The sequence below is a fragment of the Pleurodeles waltl genome, chromosome 3_2 (genome assembly GCF_031143425.1).
Source record: "Pleurodeles waltl isolate 20211129_DDA chromosome 3_2, aPleWal1.hap1.20221129, whole genome shotgun sequence".
Taxonomy (NCBI): domain Eukaryota; kingdom Metazoa; phylum Chordata; class Amphibia; order Caudata; family Salamandridae; genus Pleurodeles; species Pleurodeles waltl.
Window position 1 is genome coordinate 24,826,614 of NC_090441.1, and position 13,392 is coordinate 24,840,005.

General features: G+C 43.1%; 2 protein-coding genes across 9 annotated transcripts in view; one reads left to right on the top strand and one right to left on the bottom strand.

The window, feature by feature from the left end:
- The window catches only part of NF1 (neurofibromin 1), a 1,379,374-nt gene that overhangs the window by 493,522 nt on the left and 872,460 nt on the right, over positions 1-13,392 (bottom strand). The window lies entirely within an intron of this gene.
- Positions 1,203-9,394, top strand: EVI2B (ecotropic viral integration site 2B). The gene is made up of 2 exons (XM_069226650.1): positions 1,203-1,326; positions 5,249-9,394. The coding sequence occupies exon 2, from the start codon at positions 5,282-5,284 to the stop codon at positions 6,554-6,556; it is 1,275 nt and encodes a 424-aa protein (XP_069082751.1). The 5' UTR covers positions 1,203-1,326; positions 5,249-5,281; the 3' UTR covers positions 6,557-9,394.

Here is a 13,392-nt window from a genome sequence, read left to right on the forward strand (position 1 = left end):
ATTTTCCATCTTCATGTATTTGTTTGAGAAAACTATAGAATTGTTGTGATTTTTCCAATTTGCTTATTCACGTGGGTTGGGGCACTAAGACCTGAACTCTTTTCACAACCTCGTAAGTACACAAAACAAAACGTCGCTCCATTCATAACATACCGCGTTTCACACAGGGGTTAAACGATTTGATTCCAAGTCCTAAAGCGAACATCGTAGCTTGAGGGCCAGGCCCTCGTATGCATTGAGCGCGCCAGTAATTAAAGGCGGGCTATTAATAAAGTGAAACCTCTTTTTAATGAAACTCTATGTGACGTTTCTAAGCAGTCAAAACTGATGTTACACCCGAGGAGTAAGCTACTATGGACAAGACTATCGCGTGCAAACCCCACCACGCTGGCGGTAGCGCCCGTACACAGGACTGGCTTGCGCTGAGGCAAGCACGATAAAAACGTGTTACGTGAGGGCGGCAGCATGAAGCGAACTGGTTATGTGTGAGTCTCGGACATGACAGCAATTAGTGGTAGAGGGGAAAAATTGTTAGACTACTTGGCACGTAGAACCTTAACCCACACAACTGAATGCATGTACACCGGCATCAGACGTTAACGCGCGCATGTGTTGCTGGCGCCCCTGGCTAGTTTTGACGGCGCGGAGTTTTGGAACTGCTGCTGTAGATATTTGTTTTAGGCTGGGCTGCCAAGGTTCGGAAGCTCAGAAACATCTATTCATGCGATATTTATTTGCACTTTGAGTAAAACAGCTTTGATATTAGGCAGGTAATATCGACACGCAACACGTAAGTGCCATGCATGCAGGCAGTAGAATATTGCCCTTAATTTGACGATGCAGCTGTTAGCTGCTCTACAACCACTAGCGACATCAACGAAGGCTCCCAGGGCAATGTCGTGAAGCGTGCTGCCAACGGCCACCCTTAAGAAGAATGTTGGCTCACAGTTTGACATGGTAACGCAAAATGACTGAAACACTGAAAGCAAACTACGCAGTTACTTTTTGGCACTAATTTGCTCTTTCCACAAAGATAGTTTTCTGACTAAACTATTAATAATTTGAATTTTCTCTTAGCTTTTGATAGATTATAAGTATTAAAAGCGAAACCATAAGCATGCAAAGTTACTTATTTGTCTACTTGACACACTTCCTAAATGCAAAAAAAAAAAAGCAGTTCCGTTTTCTGAGATGATACTACTGGAGACTAAGAGAGAACACCACTTCTGTTCACTTCTCGCATTGCTCCTGGCACTTCCTGCCTCTTTAAAGACGCCAGAATACAAAGTGGGAGTAACCGCGAATGATAAAACAGCGGAAGCACGGGTAAGCCAGCGTCAAATGACCGGATTTAATTTTTATCTGCTTTGCAGACATTATTCAGTTATCTGCGTTATGGCAGAATACAATAATACTTTGTTACGATGTTTTTTATGGTATTTAACTGTATCTTAATTATGTACGGTCACCCTGTGTTTCAAGAATGTTAACGTACTTTAATACATTCTTCTCTCAATTGATCACATTACCCGGATTCTGTGCCTCTTACAAATCTCTTGGTTTAAAAAATGTGACCCTCATCCGAAGGGCTTCACATCTGGCGTTTGAGTCCACTGACCTCTGGCCTCCCAGGGTGCCCTCCTGCACGCGTTGAAAACGAGCACCAAGTACACCCCCCTTTGCCACTTGACTCTCAGGACGGGGGTGGGGGGGGGGTGGGGGTTTGCGAGCAGTCCAAGTTTTACTCAGGGAGGTGGTGTGAGGTTACAGATTCAGAAAGCTGTAACACAAGAGTTCTTAATAAACTAATTGTCCAGCCAGTGCTTTATCTTAGTTAAGAAAAAAAATGCTTTAATCTCCATGTAACACAAAACTACACAAGTACGAGGACAGATGACGGGAATATCTCAATCAACCATAAAAAACTGACAATGTTCACAGTGATCAAGTGATAAGGCGTCTGCCTAAAATGTTGACACATCTTAATCCACAGGATCTTTCGTGTTCCTCCAGTGCTCTAATGGTGAAAATGGAAGTGTCCTGCTGTTCCTGTTATCTCTGTGTTCCCCTTGCAGGAATGTTACCTCAAGATCACAGCGTTAGTGCCCTTAGTCAATGTAGGGCAGCGATTGTAGTGCTGCCTTTAGGGCTGCCTACTCCCAAATGCCTCTGCAGATTGCAGAACGTTCATAATTAGGCCAGTGAGCAGTTGTGTCTCATATTAAGTTCACAGACCCACACAAATAAGCTAGTCAAATGAATGGCTAGCCAACCGCAGGAGCCTTCAATATTGGTGAGGTAGGAGTCTGAAGAGGGCTATAGTTAGTCCTGATGCTCTCCCTCCAGGTTCTCCCGAAGTTAGTTACCGAGGTTTTGGGGGGATTAAAAGGTGGCCAGTCACATTTGAAAGTCCCAGCACAGGTGTGGCATAGAGCAGGGAAACCACCAGTTGCAGTTCAGTTTAGCTCAAAGTAGAGCACAGCACTTGGGGAGCAATGGGAAACCCCATGAACAAAGAGTACCAAGAACTCACTGCAGAAGGTGTTGGGGCAAACAACGTCTGCATTGCAAACACAACTAACCTATTCAGGACAGCAAGGAGGGAAGCTAACTCCGAGGTCCAGATGAAAGCAGCTGTTGTAATGCACACCACTGGCAGGGCGCAGGGGCTCACCACATTCTTTTGTAAAGCAATTCTCCTCATAATATCAAGAGTCCAGGCCACTAGTGGGTTTTTGGTAGGTCCATTTCTCTGGAAAGCCTCTCCACCAGCTAGTTCTGCTGGTCCACCAGGTAACTATGCTCGTCTGCGGACAGCCTTGTTACCTTTAGTGCACCTCTGTCAGAATCCGGGCAAGCTTGGTCTGCCAAGGCAGATCCTCAACTACTCCAGCAGAAGGTTGCAGACTTCCCAAGAGTTATCCCTTCAACTGGCTGGGGAGGTTGCTCTCACCGACACCAATTCTCGGTCTCTGAGGTTTCTCGAGCACACTGTTGAGTGTTGCCCAGCACTGGTCAATGAGAAGGCCTTGAACAATCATTTGGGGTTACAGTCCACTCTGAACAACATTTTTTCAAGACAGATTGTGTGGATTCTACAGAAACAGTCTGTGTCTTCCAGTGTCAGCAGGACGAGGGTGGGATTGAGAAACTCCTGCTCAGAGGAACTCAAAAAAGGCCATAAATGTGATGGAAGTTTTCACCCTTTACCCTTGTCCGACTTACAAAAGCAGCACCTCTTGGTGAACAAAAGAACAGGGCATGGCAAAAAGCTATCTCTGCACTTCTAAAGAGGCCACCTGGCTCAATTCCAAACACCCTACAGTTGAGATCAACACAAAAGCTTAAGGAATGGTAGCAATGAACATTGCTTATCGGGCAGGCTACCTCCAACTCCATTTTGTACATCATCTCTGCAATGGAGGTCCTAAATTGATGGATTCCATTGTGCTCAGAGTCATTCATGAATGTTTTCTCCTGATGCATCCAGCGCCATGCAAACACACACATGGATATCCAAGCACACAGAGAACCCAGTTGCCAAAGACTGACAACTTAGAGGCATGGCCACTTGACCTCACTGGCTACAGGAAAGGTCTACCCTGCTGCTTGTAACTGAACCATGCTACCACTTATAGTCTAGGGTAATCCAGGACAAAGACAGTAGTCAAGCCTGATATTCAAGGTAACCCCCCCCCGACCATAGAGCTCCACTATCGGTGCCACATCAAACATTTACATTCTAGGGAAATCCAGGATAAAGACAGTAGTCAAGCCCGGTATGCAAGGTAAATCCCCATGGACCATAGAGTTCCACTATGGATGTCACAGCATAAGTACAGCAGACTTCAGCACACAGGCATGATTGTCATGCGTGTCCAGGCCACAATGGGTCAAAAATACCTCAGATTCACTTCACGTGTAATTCAGGGGAGTGGTGCAATCTTGCAAAATCATGAAGGAGACCTTTCGGTCTGAACACACTGTATGCAGCCTCAACCTGTTATATGGCACAGTGCAAGGATTAAAGTGGTTAGGAAATGTCCATGGCATGCAATGTACAAAAATACTTTTGCTGCATTTCAAGCACACACAAAGGAACATATTTGAGAAGTGTATCATAAAAATCTATGAAAATGTCTCCCCTTTCACAGGGAACAATAGTTTACATTCCTTCAACACCACTGTACTTTGTAATTGTTCAATCTTCAACACTCAGTATCTCAATCATCACGGATTACGTTTACAATGCACCCAATCACATCTGGACACATCACACAGGAGTCAACATTTTGAATTAGTGCAGTACATATGTAGCTTGGCATGTTCAGAGGCATGATTCAGAACAGTAAGTATTCAAGTAGGAAAACAGCAATGCATAGATACGTTGCCTTTTGAAATGGTTAGAGAAAAGGAATTTATGGCCAACAAAAATATGCTGCTAATGGTAACTATGGTTAAAACCTTAACGTTCTGGATCTCATCCACAATGTGACAGATTGGAAACATCAACCCAAAAATTTCAAGGTGAACTGATAAGCTGCAACATGCTAGCAAAACTATTTCACTGTTATGTTCATTTATGAATTTAACACGGGTAAAACATTCAATGAATTAACATAGCTACAAACAATAGGCCCTTAATGCAATTAAGATGTCAATAATAATTTTTTTTGAAGACGGACATTTATTTTGCTGTGTTTGAGATGGTGTTTAACGTTGGAAAACACTAAGGAATCCAGTTGATGTGATTTATATGCAGAGTTTCCTCTGATTCCTATGACCTAGAAATAGTTTTTGCTGTAATGTGCAAATTATGCAGATGGTGGATTAGGCAGGAAATTTCTGATTATGAGTAAAACCATGCAAATAATATAATTCTTGTAGCTCCTAATGCAGATTAAACTATGCTCAATGCATAAAAGACTTCTTACACCATCAATATTATTAAATATAGACATATAGAAATTAAAAGCAAATAATGATTATACGGCCTAGCTAATGTATTTATGTTCTTTGGTGTTTTATACCATTTGTCTTTCTCTCAGTCTCTGGTATCAAACTAATGTTCAAGTCTTTTTATTAACGGTAGACTGATCACCGACCACTTTCCCTCAAACTCTTTAAGACAAAATTGTTGACATTCCATAACCTCTCTACAGAGTACAGTGAGAAAGGACTGCCAGATCTAAATTATTGTGTTGATAAACATGGTTATAAATCATTGACATCTATATTCTCTTTTTAGAAAAGCTGACGGTGCAGAAGTCATTATTCAAAAATGATACATTTTTTCATAATTGCAAGCTGCTTTGGACAAACTGCACTTCATATTCAGGCAAAAGCACCTATAACACATCTACATGATCAAACAACGGTAACATCATTTTCACAAGGGAAACCTATGAAACCAACTTCTTTGGATGAACAAAAATTGGGAACAATTTCTATTAAAAAAAAAACATTTGGAACATTCATTTTGAAAGGACCTGTAACAGGAGCAGCACCTTTGCCAAAAACAAAAACGGAAACACCACCTGTGCCAGACCTAACAACTAGGACAATACCTTTGCAGGAACAACCAATGAGGACAACACCTTTGCAGGAACAAGCAACAGGGATGACACCATTGCAGGAAAACAAGACATCATTGCCAGAATCCACATCGATAAAGACATCTGTTCGAAGAGATGGAAGGCAAACAATAGATACAAGCTCAGCTAAGGCTCAAATTCTTTTAAGTTCAACTAGTTCAATTATGTTTGTTCCCACGTTAACTGAAAAGAACAAAGGCATTGAAAAAAATGAAGAATTCCAAACCCCTCACTCCCAAAACAACTCAATTGATGACTCTAATAGAATAGCCAAGATATTTGCATATCTTCTAGGCAGTAGTTTGATAATTATGGTAGTAACAACAATAGTGATATGGAAATGTGTAGCTAAACGAGCTCCAGTTGACACAAACTGGGCTGGTCGCTCTCCCCTGGCAGACGGCGAGTTTTCGCCAGACATCCCCCTTCCCACTGAGGAAGCTATTCAATGCGTTGAACGTCCATCAATTACAAGCAATAACCTTTTACCCACGATGTTTACCAAGAAGCAATTTCTGCTAGATGATGACAGTGTCCAAGCCAATAGCTCCAAAGACAATCTCCAAGATGGAGAAAATGAGGTTGGCCAGTCTAATCCAACATTAGACATACTGAATTCATCTGCTACAATGCCTCCCAATATTAATGGTCCAGAAGAATTTAAAAACATTCCAAAATTAACTGAGTTGGCCAACTCTGAGCAGCAGTCGGTGGTATCTACTAAACTGGTTAATGAACCTCCTCTACCAGAACCACCTAAAATACCCATCCTAGAGTCTGCTTCAGCAAGGTCTTTCAATTATGCCTATGAGGATACAGAGCTCTTGGACAACCATTTAGATTCATGTGCAAGAGATGAGAAAACACAAAAGGAGCCACAGCTGTTTCCACTTCCACCTCCATGCATAATCAATGAGGACAGACTTGAAGAATTTCCACCACCTTCTCCAGAAGTTGACTAAATTGTTACTTTTGATGCATTTCAGTTTATTTTTAACACCAAAATTAAATATGGATGAAAAATATTTAAATCTTCCATGAAACAATTCAAAAATGAAAACGTACACAGCTGCAAGGCACAAAAAAATACAAAGCACTGCTTCAAACTAATACCATCAGATTAAAATAACAGGAAAACTAATGACAATTATTTCCGAAGATAACAGTAAATGTAACCAATTGATAAATTAGAAAAGAAGCACTCATAAGCTTTAATAGATGTGATTTTTACAATGGATGTGCCATCTACATGTGAACAAGAAAAGATCATTTCATTTTGAAGACATTAAAATAAAGGGAATTAACATTACAATATTGAATTCAGTCACATACAACACAACTAGTGTATACCTTTTTTAAAGGATTAGTGACTGGCTTTTGGGATCAATAAATATAGTAGAGCAAAGTTACAATTTTCTTTTTAAAATATATATCATAGAGGATAACTGTCTATATACTAATATTTTCAGCATTTAAACATTAATCTGTCAGTATGAATTGTAACAACTATATGGCAAGGTGAGAGTATTTTTGTTGTCAATCACTACATAATACATGATCAGCTCCTCATCCACGCACACGTTCAGACAACAAGCTATTTGACTATAATGATTAGAGGTGTATCGTAAAACAGTTTCACTTGTTTTAAGAATGATGGCCCTAAAAACGCTTTCTGTAGACATTAGAAGGGGTATCATGCTTTCGGTCTTAAACTTAGCAGACCATAAAACGAGGAAGTCAACCGATAGCCACTTTGCTACATGGCTAACTAAATTAGGTCACTACTATGTTTATTTAGGAGTTTAACACAGGCACAACATGCAATAAATTAAGGACACCTAAAAAGGCCAGACCATTGATAGGATCAAGACAATGAGAATAGTATCAGCCAGAGACCGACGTTTTTCTATGTTTTTGGAAAGGTAATTCATGTTGGAAAAAACTTAGGAAAGCCTGTTGAGATAATGTAACTGCATAAACTAGACACGTATATTTTATTACAATTGAAAGGGATCTCACTTAGAAATAAGGTCTCAACTTCACAATTTCAGGTGACATTTATATGATGAAAACATGGAAAAACGAAAAGTAAGCAGACTGTGCTCTGTTAAAACAAAATTTTCTCTTTATTAGCATTTAAATTGAACCCGTTTTAAATATGTGCAGTTTTCTTTTAAGAAGTTTAAGCTAGTAGTATAAAAAAAAAGTATTAAGGTTAATGTTTCGCCAAAACATGGGATTTAATAATGAGCAAATGTATTGAAAGCAGCATATGTCTTTCTGCAAAAACGAGAATAAAATCTGAGTTTAATCAGTGCAACAATGATTGTGTTTAGTATGGCGAACCGGGCACATATGCGGTTCAAATAAAAAGGACTACTGCTTTGGATACAAAGAGACAAATGTTAATTGAGAAACGCCTGACAAGTAACACCAATGATTTCTACAGGAACCTTGTGTGCATGTATTTCCGGGGCCCATTGGTGGAAGGGCACAGGTGACTGATTCCTCCTATGTTTGTTTTTATTGGCTCTCATCTGTCCGCAAGAGAAGCAGGAACGGCAAGTGCAATCTCACCTCCAGCTTTCAGTGACTTAAGGGACAAGGGAAATAAGTAAGGAGAAAGGAGGCAAAGGCTGAGACCAGAGATACTGTATGGCGCAGAGAAGCCGGGTAGGAATCACTGCAGGCTTAACCTCGACTAGGGAGCATGATTGTCCGCTGCACACTGTCCTTGCTCGCTATTTTACCTTTGGTGACGTGCCAGCCACAACCAGACCACACTACATTGCACTAGACCAGCTCTATGGTCCCTGCTCTCCACCCTCTTACTGACTGAACAGCAGAGCATCAGATCCATGAACTGGCTTCCTAATGAGGCCGATTAAACTGGCAAGTACTCTGAACATTGATAGTCCTCTCACTTACTGTAGGCCTTCAGTGGCATGCTTTGTTGGAGGTACTAAAGCTACACTGTGACCAAGACCAAATCCGACTGTACCTTGGAGTCAACAGTGGCTATTTTATTATTGTTATAATACATCACCCATTGACCTTCGTTTACCTTTGCTCAACATATTATCGTAACACCTCTGAGCTAGCAATCTAGCACAAGCCAACATGATGCTTTTTGCAGAGGAAGCTGGAAAAACCCCGAAAGACAAATGCTACTTACCTGTAACCAACTATTTGCAGTTTGTCAGGCTGTAGAAGAAGATCACAGGCTGTGCACTATCCTGCCATCTACTGTGAGGTGTGGGATATTATCAACCAGGTACTTTCCATGTCTAAATGTGCAGGGTTGGTGCATTTGATTCTACAAAACAACAAGCTGCAAACAGTTGAATATGAGTGAATAAAACTTTCCACCACTCACAGCATATGTTGTTGTAAATCAAGTCCTGTGCACTGATTTAAAACAGTGCCTAACCCCCGTAAGGCTCAGGTGATCTGGTGGTAATTGCGTTAGAAAAGTATGTTTTCAAAACCGTTTGGATGAACAAATGTCCGCATAGCTGCTTTGCCATGGTATTCCCTTTCACACATTGGATGTGCCCACTAAATGACTGCACGTTGTTTCTTTCAGAATGCATAACAAACCTGAATGGACCTCACAAACCATTTGTCTATGTGCCTTTTTAGAAATGGATAAATCAAGGTCTGTGGGCACAATAAATATAACTGTCTTGTGTACGAGTGTAGTTTCGTCTATAAGGTAAATGAATGGCCACTTGATATCTAATGAGTGAAGTGTTCTGTTCCGCTTGAAGATTTTCGGAAGAAGAGTGGTTTGGTAGCGGCGAACAGATGATACAACCTTTTGGTATTATTTGTGGATGTAAACTTAAGACCACCTTGTCCTTATAGAGTTGAATGAAAGGTTCCTACAGGTATAGCTATTAGAGATGACTACCTTTGAGTGAGAAAGACTGTGACCAGAAAAGCCACTTTCCATGTTAATGTCCCTGGTGAACTAGAATGTAGTGGTTAAAAAGGCAGAACAACAGATAGTTTAGGACAATGTAGACCTCCTCTGCATATTGAGTGCTCTGGATGAGGTACCTGGAGAAAGCCGTCTCTGTAAATACCATATCAAAATGAAATATCGTGAGCACAGAGTCCAGGGGTTCCCCAAAAGGCTTGACAGGGCCAATAATAGATCATACTAATGCTCTATTTGTGGTAATATGGTCGAGCAGTTAGGTTTATCAGAGGGTAGTGTTAAGCATTTGTTGTACACACACAGACAATAAGGGAAACACTCACTCAATGACTTAACTCAAGATTAATAGGATTTTTATATAGAAACATATCCTTTCTTAATTTATTTCTAGAACCACAAGATTCAGTTAGCCAGTAAGTACATTAAAGAATAGTACTTTGCATAGTTATAATCAGGACTTTGAATGGAATCAACAATATACAAGTTTTTTTCTTAAAATTGCAAAAAACTATTTTAAAAGTAGACAGTGCAATTTTTAACAGTTCCTGGGGGAAGAAAGTACAGTACAGTTTTGGAGGTAAGTAATCGACTTACAGGTTCAGTCTCCAGAGCATAGGTAGCCCACTGTTGGGGGTTCAAGATAACCCCAAACACCCTGCACTAGCAACAGAGGGCCGTTTAGGTCAAACAGGAGCCAAACTAACGTGAGCCCCTATGGAGACAGGGGATACTCCAGTTCCGGTCTGCTTGCAGGTAAGTACCCGTGTTGTCGGAAGGCAGACCAGGGGGGTTTAGAGGAGCACTGGGGGCCCAAGTAGGCACCAAACACGCACCCTCACCGGCACGGGGGCAGCCAGGTGCAGGGTGCAAAAAGGGTGTCGGGTTCCCAATGGAAGTCAATGCGTGGACCCCGCGGGTCACTTAGGCGCTACAGGCAAGGCACAGGGGGGCTTCTCGGGCAAGCCACCGACTGGACAGAGAGGGCGGCTGCCTACCGGTAGCTGCTGCACTGATGGTCAGTTTCTCTCAAGTCCGGTGGCTGCGGGTGCAGTGCTTCTCCAGACGTCGGATATATTTGTACCAGGCAGTCGCAGTAAGGGGTGTCCCCAGGATTCCCTCTGCAGGTGTCGTCGTCGAGAGGTCAGCCCATCGTAGACACTTGGCCGGAATCACCTGGGGATCCTCTCTGGATAGTTGGGCCACCTGGACATGGGCCGTGGGCGTCGGGTGCAGAGTGTTTTGGACTCTCATTTCTGGAGTGAGGTGGGAGTCCCTTGGAAGTAGTTTCCACTTCTGTGGACAGCAGACCTGTAGAACAAGAAAAGCCCTGGAGGCTTTTCAGGGGTCGCTGGTCCAGTAGAACACGTTGCTTTTCTTGTGCAGGGTCTTTGAAGCAGGAGACGGGCCGGTAGGGTTGGGGCCGAGTCAGTTGTTGTCTCCTTTTCTTCTCTGCGGGGTTTTCAGCTCAGCAGTCGTCCTTTTCTTGAGGTCGTCAGGAATCTGACTAGCCAGGTTCAGGGAACCCTTAAATTCTAAATTTCTAAATTTAGGGGCATGTTAGGGTCTGGGGGCAGTAGCCAATGGCTACTGCCCCTGAGGGTTGCTACACCCTCCTTGTGCCCACTTCCTTTAGGGAGGGGGACACATTCCTATCCCTATTGGTCCTAATCCTCCAAAGCAAGATGGAGGACTTCTCAAGGAGGGGGTCACTTCTGCTCTGGACACCTTAGGGGTGGTCCTGGCTGAGAGGGCGGTGACTCCTTGTTTTTCCTAATTATTCCTCTGGACTTGCCGTCAAAAGTAGGGGTTTGGAGGGTGGGCATCTCCACTAGATGGAGTGCCGTGGGGCACTGTAACACAAGTCCTGAGCCTTTGAGGCTCACCGCCAGGTGTTACAGTTCCTGCGGGGGGAGGTGTGAAGCACCTCCACCCAGGACAGGCTTTGTTTCTGATCACAGACTGCACAAAGGCACTCATCCCATGTGGTCAGAAACTCGTCTGAAAGTGACAGGCTGGCACAGACCGGACAGTCTTACACTAGCAGTCGGGTTAGCATACAGGGTGCATCTCTAAGATGCCCTCTGTGTGCATTCTTCAATAAATCCCACACTGGCATGAGTATGGATTTATTGTGCTGAGAAGTTTGATACCAATCTTCCCATTCTTCAGTAAAGCCATTATGGTGCTGTGGAGTTCGTAATGACAAACTCCCAGACCATATACTTAATATGGATACTGCACTTACAATGTCTTAAGAAAGGACTTGGACACTGTAGGGGCATTTTGCTCATGCAGCTATGACCTCAGCTGTGGTATAGTGCACCCTGCCTTAGGGCTGTAAAGCCTGCTAGAAGGGTGACTCACCTATGCCACAAGTAGCGGTTTGTGGGCCTGGCACCCTGAGAGGAGTGCCATGTCGACTTATCCTTTTTCTACCAGCACACACAAGCTGCAAGGCAGTGGGCATGTGCTGAGTGAGGGGTCCCCAGGGTGGCATAATGCTGCAGCCCTTAGGGACCTTCCCTGGCCACAGGGCTCTTGGTACCACGGGTACCTTTTACAAGGGACTTAACTATGTGCCAGGGCTGTGCCAATTGTGGGAACAAAGGTACAGTTTTAGGGAAAGAACACTGGTGCTGGGGCCTGGTTAGCAGGGTCCCAGCACACTTTCAATCAAAGTTGGCATCAACACTAGGCAAAGAATGTGGGGGTAGCAATGCCAACAGTGGCTCTTTCCTACAGTACCCCTTATTAGCCCTTGCATAAGCACTTTAGCAACTGGGATTTTCCAAACAGAAATATACGGTCTTGTTTGCATGGAAGTTACTGCAGTTAAAATGTGTATCGAAACTGAAATGTGGGCTAGCCCAACCTCTCTGAGGGAATGAAAATATTGTACTATGTATTATTTACTGCATAGTGCACCCGGTCTGAGGAATGTATGCCGCTGAGAATACACACACATTCTTGGGGGGAAGTTTATGTACACAAGTTCTATGATTTCAGGAGGCAAACTGCTAGATGCAGGGCCTGGACTGAGATGGTAAATTTGTCCAAAATGTATTAACAAGTCTGGGCAAACCTAGATCTTTCAGTGTGGCTATATGGACACCTATTATAACAGAGCATCCTACCTGCACACCCACATTAATGTGACTAGAAATATGGTCACGGGTGCTGCTTGTATTTGCATACAACTGTAAACCTTGGGAATGTGGAAACAGATGCAGAGATGAAATTTGGCAAACCACCCAAAAAATCATGCAGAACCGAGTGAGCAATGTGTCCTTCCTACCGAACCAGCTATCAAGGTAGTAGTGGTTTGTGAACGTACACAACGATGCACACCGTGCAGCCTGGCAGATACCCAAGACCACACCACTAACGACAACACAGTCGTAGCAACCTTGCCCCTAGTGAAATTGGCTTGTAGACTATTTGGGGGTTTCTTCTCAGCCACTGGGCAGCAGATCTTAATGCAGGGGACTATGCGAGTCAAAAAGGTTCTCTTCAGCACAGTCTTCATTTTATTTTATCCAGAGAACACCACAATAAGCTCATCTTCCACTGTATGGTCCCTAGGATCATCAATGTAGCAACCTCTACGCACTTTGTTAGCTTTAGCGTTCAGGGACCCACCAGGTAGTTGGCAATCAGAAAAATGTACTTGTGCTGTAGTCATCTCCAAGGATGAAACGCCTCCTGGCAAAGGACACAGGACCCCAACCAGCCCAGTTTGCTCCAGTCTGACATAGCAGTGGTGTTGCACGTGAGAACCTGCACTAGCCTCACCTTGCTGGTTTTGCAGGATGGCCTTCAGTGTCAGATAAATGGTCTGCAGCAACATTAGGTTTA

Excerpts from the sequence above, each read along its gene's own strand:
- EVI2B (XM_069226650.1), top strand. The coding sequence starts at position 5,282 with ATGATACATTTTTTCATAATTGCAAGCTGCTTTGGACAAACTGCACTT.